Here is a 14,049-nt window from a genome sequence, read left to right on the forward strand (position 1 = left end):
AAAGTCATGAATTAGTATTTAGGATAAATATGAATTTATGTGGATGGGAAATAGGAAAAGTGGGATGAGATTTTATATGGACGGGAAATAGAAAAAATGGGGATGGGAAATAAGGAAAACACATACAAATTACTAATAATAGTGTTTACATTTAGTGATCATCAAGATCGTCTCCTAGCTCATCCTATATATATGGAAGTCCCAAAACCCCAACATATTCAATTGAAATGATCACGCAATAGTGAGAATGTTTTATTAGTACTACTATTTAGCATTTACCTATACTGGTCTTCCGAGGGAAAAAAAATGTCTTTCAAAGATTACTTCAACAATAATCTCAGTCTTAATCCAAGTCCTCTTCCTTATCATCATGGGCATACTGACCATCGAGGAACCACAATGGAGATTGCTTATCAGCAGCCAAAAAGAGTAGCGACGGATATGTTCTCTTGTAACTATTGTCACCGGAAATATCATAGCGCACAAGCACTAGGAGGACATCAAAATGCTCACAAACGAGAACGTACAGCTACACTAGCCGCACTCGCAGCTTTTAGTTATTATAAAGCAAGTCACGGCAAGAACCTACAGCGCCACCAAGCATTCTCATCGTCAACTATGAGTTCATTACCATCTGCATCGCCACCTCTTACTCATGGTGACTTTATCAAGAAATCATCACTGGGTATTCAAGGTCGATCCATGGTACAAAAACCAGCACCTTATTCTTTGTTTTCAGGGGCTTCTCGGTGCTCTTCTGGTTTGTATGGGAAGGATAAACACAACCGCTCACACAACAATACATCTGATTCTAGCGTGGCAGCTGGTAGCAAGTGCTTCGTCGTAAGTACATCTGCGGTACCGCCGGGTGAGGGAGTATTAAAGCTCGATTTATCTCTTAAGCTTTGAAAGCAGGTTATAATTGCGCGATCATTCGGAAAACAAAGTAAGCAGCGTGTCCGAAAAGTTAACTGTATAGTCTGGTCAGTAAATTTTGTTGTTGGATCATTCACAACAAATTTTGTTGCTGGGTTGTAGCTAATTAATATATATAATAGCGATGAAGTTTGAACTCTATTAAGCTGCATGATGGTCCCCTTAGCCCTTAAAGATTAATGCTTTTGTAGTTAATCTTTAAATATTGTAGACTTGGTACTTAGTTTGAAGTTAATTATATAGAATCAAATTGTCGATTAATTAACTAAATGCATTAACAAGTATAGACTGCTCATACTAGAGTCGGCCGGGGAGGGTGCATGGATCAGACTTCAGAGTTTGGACAAAAACTGAACACCGCGTTATCATTTCTGCCATAGGTACCAGATTTCATGGAGTTACCAATCTAGAAATGAGAATTGTTTTATGTTATACGCAACCCTATATGAGATTTGGTATCCTATAACAGCCATGCGTTTTCATCACCGTAAATGATAAATGTCTTTGCAAGTTGTTCCATATAATTGCATGACGTGATTATATCTTTATGGGAAAAATTCTGTTTAGTGTTTTTTTAGGCGGTCCAAGTCTGTTTAGTTCTTTTATAAATTACCTTTTTCATTTGGTCCATAATTATTTAATGATATATTAATTATATGTCCTTACTTTTAATTCCCTACAAATATATCCTTATGTAATAATAAATATGTCCCTCCTTTTTTAATAACGGAAAATGGATCACTTATCCAAATATTTTTAAATCACGGTTCAAATGGACGAGTAAAAAATAGTTTGGGTGAAATGGCCAAAAAATAAAATAGTAAGGATGAAACATCCTTGCTTAAATTTAAAAAATAGCAAGGATGAAACTGGATACATCCTGTGTAAATTAAAAATAAGAAAAAATATTTGAAAATGGGCACGATGAAACTGGTTACATCTTGCCTATTTTTACATTTTTGTCCATTTAAACAGTATCAAAATCTAACTGTCCATTTCACCCAGGAATTGTTGATTTTGGTCTTTTTAACCAATTTTGTGTTTTAATAACCTTATCCATTTAATATTGGATTACCTTAATACCCTCACCCATATAATATTTTTTCTTCATTTCAAAATGGAACAAATTTCTTCCACTACCACTTCACCACCACCACTAGCATCACCACCACCACCAACATTCAACTACCATTCCACCACCACCGTTCAACAACCACCACCTACCAACCGCCACTACCACTAATATTCCACCACCACTCCTTCACCACCACTATTACACCACCACCAGTCCTCCACCACCACTAGTCTGTTGCCGCCACCACCACTAGTTAGTCGCCGCCGCCACCACCGTCACCGCCGCCGCCGCCACCACTGGTTCACATATTTTTGTATCAACGATAATAGTTGATCCAAATAAAAATAGAACCAAAAGTAGAAGTTTATCTAGTTTAGGGGATCAACAACGATAATTGATCCAAGAAAAAAGGATAAATAGTAGAAGTTGATCCAATTTTAGTGGATCAACAATGGAAGTTGATCCATGTAAAATTGGATCAACAATGAAAGTTGATCCATGTTAAATTGAGTGAACTTGGCGTGAGTCGAACACGCATCATCTGACATGGAGTCAGTCATGCTACCATTGCACCACAAGTTCAACATTGGAAGAAATTTACATGATTTAAACTACAAGCATAATTATACTTATCCAATGAAATATCGTCAACAATAGGAGTTCAAAGGATCAAAAATAGTAGTTGATCCCCTATAGACGGATCAACAACCATAGTTGATCCAATAAAAAATTGGGTCAACAACAGGAGTTTATCCCACAAAGTGGATCAACAACAATAATTGATCCCATAAAAACATATAAACAACAACAAATTGATCATTACCTGTAGCTTCATAAATACCAACAGCTCCAAGACCAGCTTCAAAACCAATCTCGACAACTACAACAACCAGAACCACCATTCTACTACTATTTCCATGACTAATTTCTCATTCGTACCTCTCCACCATTACCGCCACCAACAAATCACACATCTCCAGCAGCACCACCACCACCAAAACAATCAGAACCAAAATTCAACACCAATTTCATCATTCCAACCAAAACCACCATAGTTGATCCAATAAAAAATTGGGTCAACAACATGAGTTGATCCAAAATATATGGATCAACAACCATAGTTGATCCAAAATATATGGATCAACAACCATAGTTGATCCAATATCACTACCTGCTTCAACCCAGATAACCACCATATTTCATTCAGCAACATGCTTCAATCTTTGTAACAACAACTCATACCAACACTGCCACCAACAAATCACACATCTCCAGCACCACCACCACCAAAACAACCAGAACCAAAATCCAACACCAATTTTATCACTTACAATACCACCAATACCGAAAGAAACATACCTCATCCGCCGACGCTGCTACATCACCACCATAGTAACCTGAAACAGATCTCGATCTATTTGAATCCGATTTCAAATTCAGTTTTTAGAAGAAGAAGAAGAAGAAAGTGGTCGTAATTGCAGAGGTGGTGGTGGAGATGCTGTTGATGATAGTTCGATTAGATCTGAATCCATTAGCGGCGGAGAAGGTGGTCATAGTTGCAGAGGTGGTGGTGGTGGAGATGGCTGTTTTAAGAAGAGAAGGAGAAAATAATTTTCGATCTGGAAAGATGGAGATGTAGATCGTGATTAAGGAGATAGTGGTGGTAGTTATGGTGATGGTACTGGTGGTGTTGGTTGTGGTGGCGTCGTAGATGGTAGTGGTTGCGGCAGCCATGATAAACTGTGTTGCTCGTTTTTGCACCCGAAGTGAAGAAGAAGAGTATATAACACATAAAAGGTTAAAAATGAAAACACATGAAGATAAATCTTTTAGATAAAATTTCAATTTTTCCATCAGGGATATATTTATTGTGTGATAAGGATAATTGTATAGACCATCAAAAGTAGGGACAAAAATTCAATTACCACATTATTTAAAGATGTTAAATGGACCAAAGTACCTTTCTGTGTTAATTCCTACTTATTTTTTGTATCAGTTCATTCTGTCTGATGAACTCCGTAGTTCATTCCTTCAAATGAACACCTAATAAAAACTTAAAAATTATGTTTACTTATTTTTTTGTAGCAATTCATTCTGTCTGATGAACTCCGGAGTTCATTCTTTCAAATGAAACCAAACTAAATCACATATGAAAACAGACTTCATTCTGTAAAATGAACACAACACAAAACTTCATTATTATGACAAAAAACAGAGTTCATTCTTTCAAATGAACTCCTAGTAAAACCTATATGAAAACCGAGTTCATTCTTTCAAATGAACTCTTAATAAAACCTATATGAAAACCGAGTTCATTCTTTCAAATAAACTCCTAATAATTAAAGATCTAAAACAGAGTTCATTCTTTGACATGAACACACAAAAAACCCATAAAAAATCAGAGTTCATTTTGTTTGATGAACTTCGTCGTCTTCATCATTCTTCAACATAGTTCATTCTAATCAATGAACTTCATCAAAAATCATCGTATTCATCATCTTCAACAGCAGCAGCAACAAACGATGATGGAGAAGAAGAAGAAAACGATGAAGAAATCAGAGAATTTCGAGCTACGAACAACAACATCATCGTCTTCATCATCATATTCAAGAGCTGCAACGGCAAACATAGAAGAAATAGACCTAAAATCATCATCTTCTTCATCATCTTCATCTTCTTGAAACAACAGCAGCAACAACAATGATAAAAAAAAACGAAAAAGAAACGCAAAAACTTCATCATCATCATCTTCTTCATCGTCTTCATCATCATCATCAACAACAACAGTAGTAGTAGAGAGAAAAACAAACGGAATCGTTCATCTTCATCTTCTTCATCATTAGCAGAGAAAAAAAATGGAGAGAAGAAAAAAAAACTAGATCTGAAACTAAAGAAAAGAGAGAAAGTGAATCTGAAAATAAAGAAAAAAGAGAAAGTGAATCTTAAAATAAGATATTTTCTACTCCTTTTTTGTATATATATGTACCCAAAAGGATATTTCTGTCCCTGCAAGATGACAATTACATCATCCATGACATCACTCTAGGACCAAACTATAATATATTTTTCCAAAAAGGACCAAACAGACAGTTGACTGGGTCAATTGGACTAAACTCTCTCTAATATATGATTCCAAGGACAAAATGGTATTTCCTACTATCTTTTATTCTTTGATCTTGTTGTTATTTTTGTGGGTCTTAATCTTTGCCCTATGGTTAAAGAACGAAACCTATTATAGGGCTCCAAGGATTTGGTTTTGAGGATTCCGATGGATTCAACTATCCTAAATGTGGATAAAGGGAAACCTAATATAGGAGCTCCAAATTTAAATCTAATTAATATAGAGACTCCAAACCTAAATCTAATATAGGGACCCAACCCTAATTTTTCAATCCCTTTAATCAAAATTAAACCTAAACTAAAGAAAAAGAAAACACCGCCTCCTCTTTTTTTCTTCTCCGCCTCTTCTTCCTCTCTTCTCCTCCTCAACCACCTCTTCTTTTTTTCTTCCATTTATTTTCTTTAACTATGATAATCATCGATTTTAAGCCAATAACGATTCTAATTGGGTAAAAATCCAAAAACCCACCTGTTTTTTTTGCAAGAATATATCAGAATTGATAAAAACTAGGGAATTAGAAATTCGTTTGAGTAGTAATTACGGTTGAGAAATCAATATTTTCCCAACCGCAAATATATTCTACGGTAAGGAAACCCAACCGTAAAAAAAAATCAAAACTTTTCCAACCATAAGTTGTCCTGATGTTTTTTACGGTTGGAAAACCTAACCGTAATTTTACCCAGATTTTGTCTACGGTTAAAAAAATATGAACTCCCAACCGTATATTTTACATACAGTTAGGTTTTCTTACCGTATGTTTAACTTCCAAAAAAAAAATCAAGAGTTTGTGATTGTAATTTTAACTATAAATCAAATGATTAGTTTAATCTTATTGCTAATCTTATCACTTATCTCACTTAATTTAGTATTAATTAATCATTAGAATAAGGGGTTTTGGAGATTACGATTTGATGACCCGATCTTATGAGTCCCAAAACCAAAATCTTAGAGCCCCTATAATAGATTTCTAAAGAACTGCTGACTTTTATCCGAACAATTAACTATTGGCACATCTAGATAAACTATTGACAGTACTGCCACATCTAATGCAAAATAATTAGTAACCTTACCAAAACCAGTCTTGATTTGGATTTTGAAAAATGCCACTTCTGTTTATGAGGAGGCGCTGTCACGCTCGCATGCGGTTCCAGGAATGTAAAGTAAGGCCTGGGCTCTATACACTAGGCGTTTGGGATTGCATGTTATTTTTTTTCTAAACAATCAACTCCCCCTTTCCTAAACACATGAGAAGAGGGTTGTTTATTTCCCCGTGGGAAAAAGTCACCGCATATCCCTTTTCATGTAAGTATAATGTCACAACAACGTTTATGACACATCACAACATCCAAAATAGATAGATCGACAGAGAGCTACAATATAACCTGTGATACAAATAAGAACGGAGGATATTACAACATAACACATCGCATGTTGGGAAAACACGTCACAGCGGGCATCGTAACCAATGTGGTCAGTCTTAGTCGAGATGGCCGAGTTGTCGTCGAGAATCTCGATTTCGGTCAATCGTCGGATGAGTCTCTTAATCTCGTCGAGACAAGAACTGATCGAGAAACTCACTGAGACTGTCGAGATGCGGCAGAGATCTCGCTGAAGGTGTTTTATGTATAAAAATCAAATACAACCCTAAAAACTCAACAAAAAAAATACTTTTCTTGAAAGTTAATATTATTTGTTTATATGTATACAAGTTTAACATATGTAAAGTGTGCAAACGCTTGATCTATATATTATTGCGGGTATAAAATTCGGAAAGAAAAACTACGAGATTTCACTGAGAATCTCCCCCGAGATAAGATTGTTTTAGTGTTTCGGTCCTAACCGAGATAGACTGAGACCTGAGATTGACTACATTGATCCAAACATTGAGGAACTTTAATAAATTTAACCCCAAATATTTGGATCAAAAGAAATCAGTTTCTTAAATTTATGCTTTTTTTGTTTTCCAAACTTTGTTTAATTAGGTTACTGATTTATTTATTTTTTAATATGGATGAACTTGTGTTGGTTTAGATTAGACACTTTTTTTATTAAGTTTTATATATTTTAAATACGAATAAACCTTGCAGTATTAGAATTATTTTTCCAATTTGAATGAAGTTTGCAGTATTTTAATTTAGTTATATAGTGGTGTATAAGGTTTTTTTTGTTACATTCTTAGTTATGACCTTCGAGAATAAAATATTCCCCCACTAAATATTCATTTGGATTCGTCATTGCGTCATAGTATGCATTAAGCATTTTATAATGCATCATATTTATATGTGTATATATATTCACAAAAAAGAAAAAAATCTTAGTTTGAGCCAGTTTTTGACATTTTATTTTTATATGTTAACTTATTTCTATAAAAAATGGTACATCGGCACATTACATCATGTGATACTGGTAAGCACGAAGCATGACATATTACAACATGCTAAAAGAGCACGTCATAACATGCATAAAGCATGGCACAATACAAATACGTCATATTGCATATATATTTCACAAAAAAGCCTTTATTCTAGCAACTTTTGACTATCTTATTTTGTAATATTGACTAATTTCTATCAAAAACATATAATGCCAAAATTTATTGTATAATAAATAGATAAGATTTTAAAAGCATACAATTGATATTCTAATATGCCTGCCTAGTTTGGGGACTAGGCACATTATTTTGGGCCTATAAATTACTTCATCTACCCAATAGGAAATGATAATGGATGTTTAAATTTGCTGAAACTATCAATTTACCCTCTATTAAATATTAATACTACCAATTTACCCCCATCAACTCTTTGAAAAGGCGAGGGTACCCAAATATACCTCAAGCTAAAACTTTTCCTACCTATAAGTCTTTTCTCCGAAAGTGATTGTCTATGGACTGAGTCGAGACAATGCAACTAATCGGTTCACACTTCGTGTGATCGTTTATGGATACGAGATCGAGACAATACAACAACGAAGAATGTTTACTTGATAAAAGGTTCGGACTTAACCAAACACAATAGGATTGCTTATCAAGTAAATAGGAATTAACGTTTGTGTAATTTACTTTAATTATAATAAAACAATTATAATGCGGAAAATAAAAGTAAATGACACAACAAGATTTTGTTAACAAGGAAACTGCAAATGCATAAAAATCCCGGGACGTTGTCCAGAATTGAATACTCCCAGGATTAAGCCGCTACACAAAATTACACAAACTTCGTATAGTTGAGACCAAGCAACTAAACTTATAGTTCACCTAGTTCCGTCTGTATTCCCACGCCTCCGACCTATGAATAAGTCACATACTTGGAACAATTCCTTTGGTTCGTATTCCAAACAGTAAAGGAACAACAAATATGTTTGGTATCAAATCTCTTCAACCAAGTGATATGAGTTCGACAAAGGCTCTTCTGTTTATCTCAATAAACTCCTTCGTCGGGTTCTTATATCTATCTTATTCTCAACTACCGAAGTAATTGTTAAGATTTTGCAATCAATACTTTTAATCACAAAGAACTGTATTGATGCCGATCTACACAACTAATCAATCCAATCTACCACAAGGATAAACCGATTATAGTTGGATCTTCTTATATCGAAACAAGTATTGTGCACATCAAAGATTATGAACCCCAAATCAGAAATCTTCAATATCTTCTTTGTCTTCAAATCTTCTTAGATCTTCAATAAACATCCGCACACAACAACTTGAATCTCTTGTGATCAATCACGCACAGAAACGGAGTCTGTTAATAATGGATTATCACAAGATCGTCTTTAGCATTAACAACAGTCTAAAGATCCCTGTCGAAACTTCGATCTAATTTGAGTGAATCTTATATCAGAAGAGAAGATTCTCAAGCATAAACAAACTAGGTGAAATCAAAGTTCAACCACAGTTAATCAATTAAATCAATCGAAAACACAAGATAAACCATGATTATCTATTTTCCCACCAACGGTACTAATAAAGCTTATCAATCCCAAAGAAGACTTTAAACTGAGCGGTCGTAATAGATTTCGCCTAATTAGGTTACTCTCCTCTCCGAATAGGCGGCTTCACCAGTAACAACACAACCGAGGAAGTTTGTTGTCACAAAGGATTAGTTTGTTAGAAATGCAAACTTCAAGTATTTATAGACAAGGAAGTTTGGACACCAAGGAATTTCCAAAACCGAAAATATTCTCAAGATATTCATTAAAGCACAATTCGGTTTCCATAATTCCTGGAAATGCTCTGTCCAAAATAATGACCGAAAATCTCTTTGGAAAATCTTTAACTAGTAAATGCACATTACTAATTCATATTTTCCTAAAATAAAATTAAGACCTTAATTAAAATATTCTTAACTTATTTATGTTTCGATCCTGGTATTTTAATAAAAGATAAACATTATTGCTTGTGTTCAAAGTGTGTCGACATCCTTACTTCGTAAGTCCTCTTTCATACTTACAACCTTGAAACCGATTTGACACACTTCCAAACAAGTTTATAATTGGTTCATATGACTTTCAAGAACTATGTGATTGACCAAGAAGACTCAATCGCAAATCATGGGTTTAACGGTTCTACCAAAACAAGTTTCGGTTCTACCGCCATGTGAGTACTGTGCATAGTCAAACTAGCTTTCCAAAATTCGGTTGACTAGGTACTAGGATCGGTTCCCCATATATATATGGTATCTAACTTATATGTGTTGAACATGTCCATAGGATCGGCTCCCCTTTGCCTAAAAACGTGTTGCACATGTCCATAGGATCAGTTCCCCTTTCTGCTACAAACTTGCTGATGAGTGCTAAAAAGTGCATATTTCTATATATTTTTCTTGGCATTTAACTCATCTTTTGTGCATTAATTCTACATTTTATCCCATATTCTGTGTTTTCGTTGTTTTCAAGAATAAATACTTTTCTTAATTAATTTTGCATTTTTAGGTACTAAATAAAGCCTGGTTATCTCACGGAGCGAAAAGAGCAAAGGAACGGCAAAGACTCTCGCTAGGAGGAAGGGAAGAATGATGTTTGCAAGAGCCGGATCAACGAGAACTGGGCTTGAAGAGGAAGAATTGTTCTTAAAGAAGATATGGGCTTGGCATACCCAAGGCCCAAAACCCTCACCCAAATCCATTTCCATTATCCATACCCATTTCCATGAGAGCCGTCAGATTGGATCCATCTTGTCATCCAACGGTCGCCTCATCATTGTGCATCAAAATCCAAAGCTCCTGTCAAACACCATAGTACCTAACTCCATCTGGAGCCGTCAGCTTCGTTGTATCACTTAATCCAACGGTCGCTCAGAGCTTGTTTACATCGTGTCGTTCGATTCAATTAGTAAGTGATTATCCAACGGATCTCCTCGCTGCGCATCAACTTCAGATGATTTCGCTCAACACCCTAGCCATCGAACCCATCGACCTAAAACAAAAATCTCCTTCTTCCCAAATCAATTTTCCCCAAATTTCTTTCTTCTTCCCCGACCATGGCAGAACTGCTCTCTTCCTCCACCTCGAGCTTCACCACTTCCACCTTCTTCCCCGACCATCACAGAGACGCTGTCTCAACCACCATCACCTCCCCTACCTCAAACCCATCTCCCTAGCCTAGTTATTTCCCCCATCTCACAACCACTGAAACCCTAGGTTTTGGGGTGAGTAAAATAACTCGAACTAGGGAACAATTAGAGTATCAGAGGCGTCAATTGAAGGCATAGAAGGACCAGAAGAGGAAGAGAAGAAATGGGTCGACCGTTTTGAGTGATTTGTCACATCAAATTAGGTAAAATATCTAACCCTAATTTTGAGAATTTGGGGGAAAACATTGTAAACCCTAATTTTGAATTCTGGGTATAAATAGAAGGTGTGGGTGTGTGTTGTAACCATGCTGGAATAGCCAGTGTCATTTGGTTTGATTTTGGGAGAACTGGATTAGCCAGTCTCTCCAATTTTTGTGCTGTTCCATTTATGTTCACTGTGATGTTTTATGTTTAATACTATGTGATGTTAATGTTTAGTTCCTCAATTGTTCTAAGTTTATCCACTGTTATGTGCTTCCCATATTATGTTATTGTGTTTAAATTCATGTTTTGTTTCACTGTCAACTGTTAATGTATGTTTATCTTCATGTCTATCATGTTCTGAACCTCAAATGCTAGGATTAGATGAAGTTATGAACCAGCTGAGATAGTCTTCATCATGTGCATCTCATGTTCAGTGTTGCTAAGCCCTTAGACTAGTTGTGCTTTAATCAGACAATTAGCACTTTGGTAATTATCTTAGCTGTGAGTAGAATATCCCTTAGGTTAATGGTGGATTCAACATCCTAGTGTTCTTTCATCACTCTTGTCTGTCACCCTTCATTGCTGTTATGTTTAGTGTTTAATGTTTTGTTCCTCAAATGTTAAGTTTGTTCACTGTTAGTGGTGGAATTTTAGGTTAGAATTCATGTAAATTGAGCTGATTGAGAAATGGAGGAATTTAGTGTCCACTGTTGCTTGTGATTGATTGTGCTGTTAAAAGACAGTCAATGCTAGGAGTAAAACAGTTGGACAAGCTTCTTCTCCTTCCATTCCATTTATGTATGCCCTGGAACATAGGCAGGCTAGAACCTCCACCTAGCTCCATTAGGGACAAGGATTTAACCAAAAACAGCCACTGCCTAGCATCTTTCCTGTTCTTCTTTGTTATCTATCTGTTTTTGTGGCTTCTTATCACTGTTTTTATAGCTGTTTTTATAACTGTTTTGTGCCCTGTTCTTCCTTTGCCTTTGGCCATTGGCCATTGTCTTTGATTTATCACTGCCATGCCATTGTAAATTCGCATCCTTTTGCCCTGTGTTGCTTCCATGTATATACCATTGTCACTTTTTCTTTGTACATGTCATTGTAAATGCCATCCTTGGCCCTGTGTGACTTAGTGCCCTGTCTGCCTAGAGCCTGCTTTACCTTGTCTGCCTGCACAGCTCCTGCTCTCCCTTTCCCTGCTGAGCACCTGCCCTTTGCACTGCTGCTGCTGCAACTGAGCTTGGCTCAGCTAAGACCAAAGTTTAGTTCATATCCAAGGCCCAGTGCAATTCAAAATACCAAAAGCCCATAAGTTCACAGTCAATCCAAAAGCGCACTGAGCCCAAAACCATTTCATTGTTACAAAAACCCACTAAGCCCAAAGCACAATTAGAAGCCCAATAGCAATTTAGAGCCCAAATAGCTAGAAACTCCAAACACCCCCAGTCTCTGTGGATCGACCCGTACTTGCACGAGCTACAACTGACGACCGTGCACTTGCGGTATTACTGTAGGCCCGCGTTTCATTGCTCTTCATATTTACACACTTTCCCGGGCCCACCAAGTTTTTGGCGCCGCTGCCGGGGACTCGGTTTGTTTCTCTAGTAGTTTTATTAGCTATTTTTGCATTTCACTGCATAACATTTGCATCTGCATCTGCTTCACTTCATTTGCTGTTGGACCTGCTGTTCTGAACCAGTTTTTCCTCTGCTGGGACGCCACCAAGGAAAAGAACCAAAGCCCAACTGGGTTTTTGCAACAATATCAGAGCAGCTGGGCTGTGCTAAAAAGGTAAACCCATTCAGAGAACCCGAATTGTGGGCTTCCAATTTTTAATTGTGGGCTTGTAATATTAAAGCCAATTTTTGGGCTTTTTATTTTCTGTTGGGTTTGTAATTAATTTTTGTGGGCTTGTTTGTTTAATTTGTGGGCTTGTTTTTAATTTTTGTGAGCTTGTTTAATTTGGACTTGTATTTTGTATTCTGGGTTTTTAAACCCAGCTGAGCTTGTAACCGATCACGCTAGGTTAACTCGTTAGTGGGCGAGTACCCAAATTCTAGGCCGAGATTTTGGACTCAGTTTCACCAAACGTTTTCAAACCAGCTGAGCCAAAGCAAACACAAAACCAACAATGGGCTTGCTCCCATTCAAAAAACCAAATTTTATTTTCTTTTAAAATAAATAAATAAATAAATATTTTCTCTCCCATTCAAAAACCAAAATTTTTACTTGCTCCCAAATTTTAAAACCAAATTTTATTTTGCTCCCACATGAACAGCCAAATTTTTTTCTTTTATCCCACCAAAACCAAATTTTTCCCAAAAATCCAAACCCATTAAAAACCAAATTTCTTTTCAAACCCGACAAAACCAAATGTTACCTATAAAAACCAAATTTTTCCCAAAAATCCAAACCCTTTAAAAACCAAATTCTGAGCTTTGTACATTCTTTACTTAGCTTTTGAGCCAATCATGAATAGATCTTTTTCTACAGTTGGGGAGTACAACAAATCCCTTAGAGAACTTGCATATGGACAAACTTCACGTTATGAACCTTCCACGGACCATGATGTCAATAGTCATAGGAATTATTATAGACATTTTCAAAGTCCCGAGCCGCAATACATGAACCCTAATGACTATTCATACATGCATCATTCATCGCAACGTGAAAATGAACATTCTGCTAGAGCCTCACTCACACAATCATCACTTATGGATCAATTAGAAGCTCGAATCACAGCTTTAGAAATGCAATCACATGAGGAATCTGTCACATCTAATTTTCTTAGGCAACCTGAAATCTATGCATGTCCCGCATGTGGTAGTCTAGACCACCCTGTTGAGAATTGCTATATTTTCCATGAATTTAGGCGGACTAGAGAAATTCCAAGGTTTGAAGAACCTACAGATTATTATGCTGGTAGTTATTGGGACCATAATCAACCTTTTGTAGGTTGCGATCAATCATTTATAAACCCTAACGACCATCCACCCATGTATCAATCAACACCATGGGAAGACGAACAATTTCAAACTCCCATGAGTTTTAGTGAGCAACTTCTGATGGAAGCTAAAAATCTCCTCAAACGAACCACTGCTAGTTTAGAAATGCAAACATTGAATGATCATAGCAGCA

General features: G+C 36.3%; 1 protein-coding gene across 1 annotated transcript; it reads left to right on the forward strand.

The window, feature by feature from the left end:
* The first annotated feature begins 306 nt into the window (after positions 1-306).
* LOC113349149 (zinc finger protein 1-like) lies at positions 307-909 on the forward strand. The gene has a single exon (XM_026593071.1). It carries the CDS (start codon positions 307-309, stop codon positions 907-909), a length of 603 nt encoding a protein of 200 aa, XP_026448856.1.
* The last annotated feature ends 13,140 nt before the right edge of the window (positions 910-14,049 follow it).

Source organism: Papaver somniferum, chromosome 1 (assembly GCF_003573695.1).
Source record: "Papaver somniferum cultivar HN1 chromosome 1, ASM357369v1, whole genome shotgun sequence".
NCBI lineage: Eukaryota > Viridiplantae > Streptophyta > Magnoliopsida > Ranunculales > Papaveraceae > Papaver > Papaver somniferum.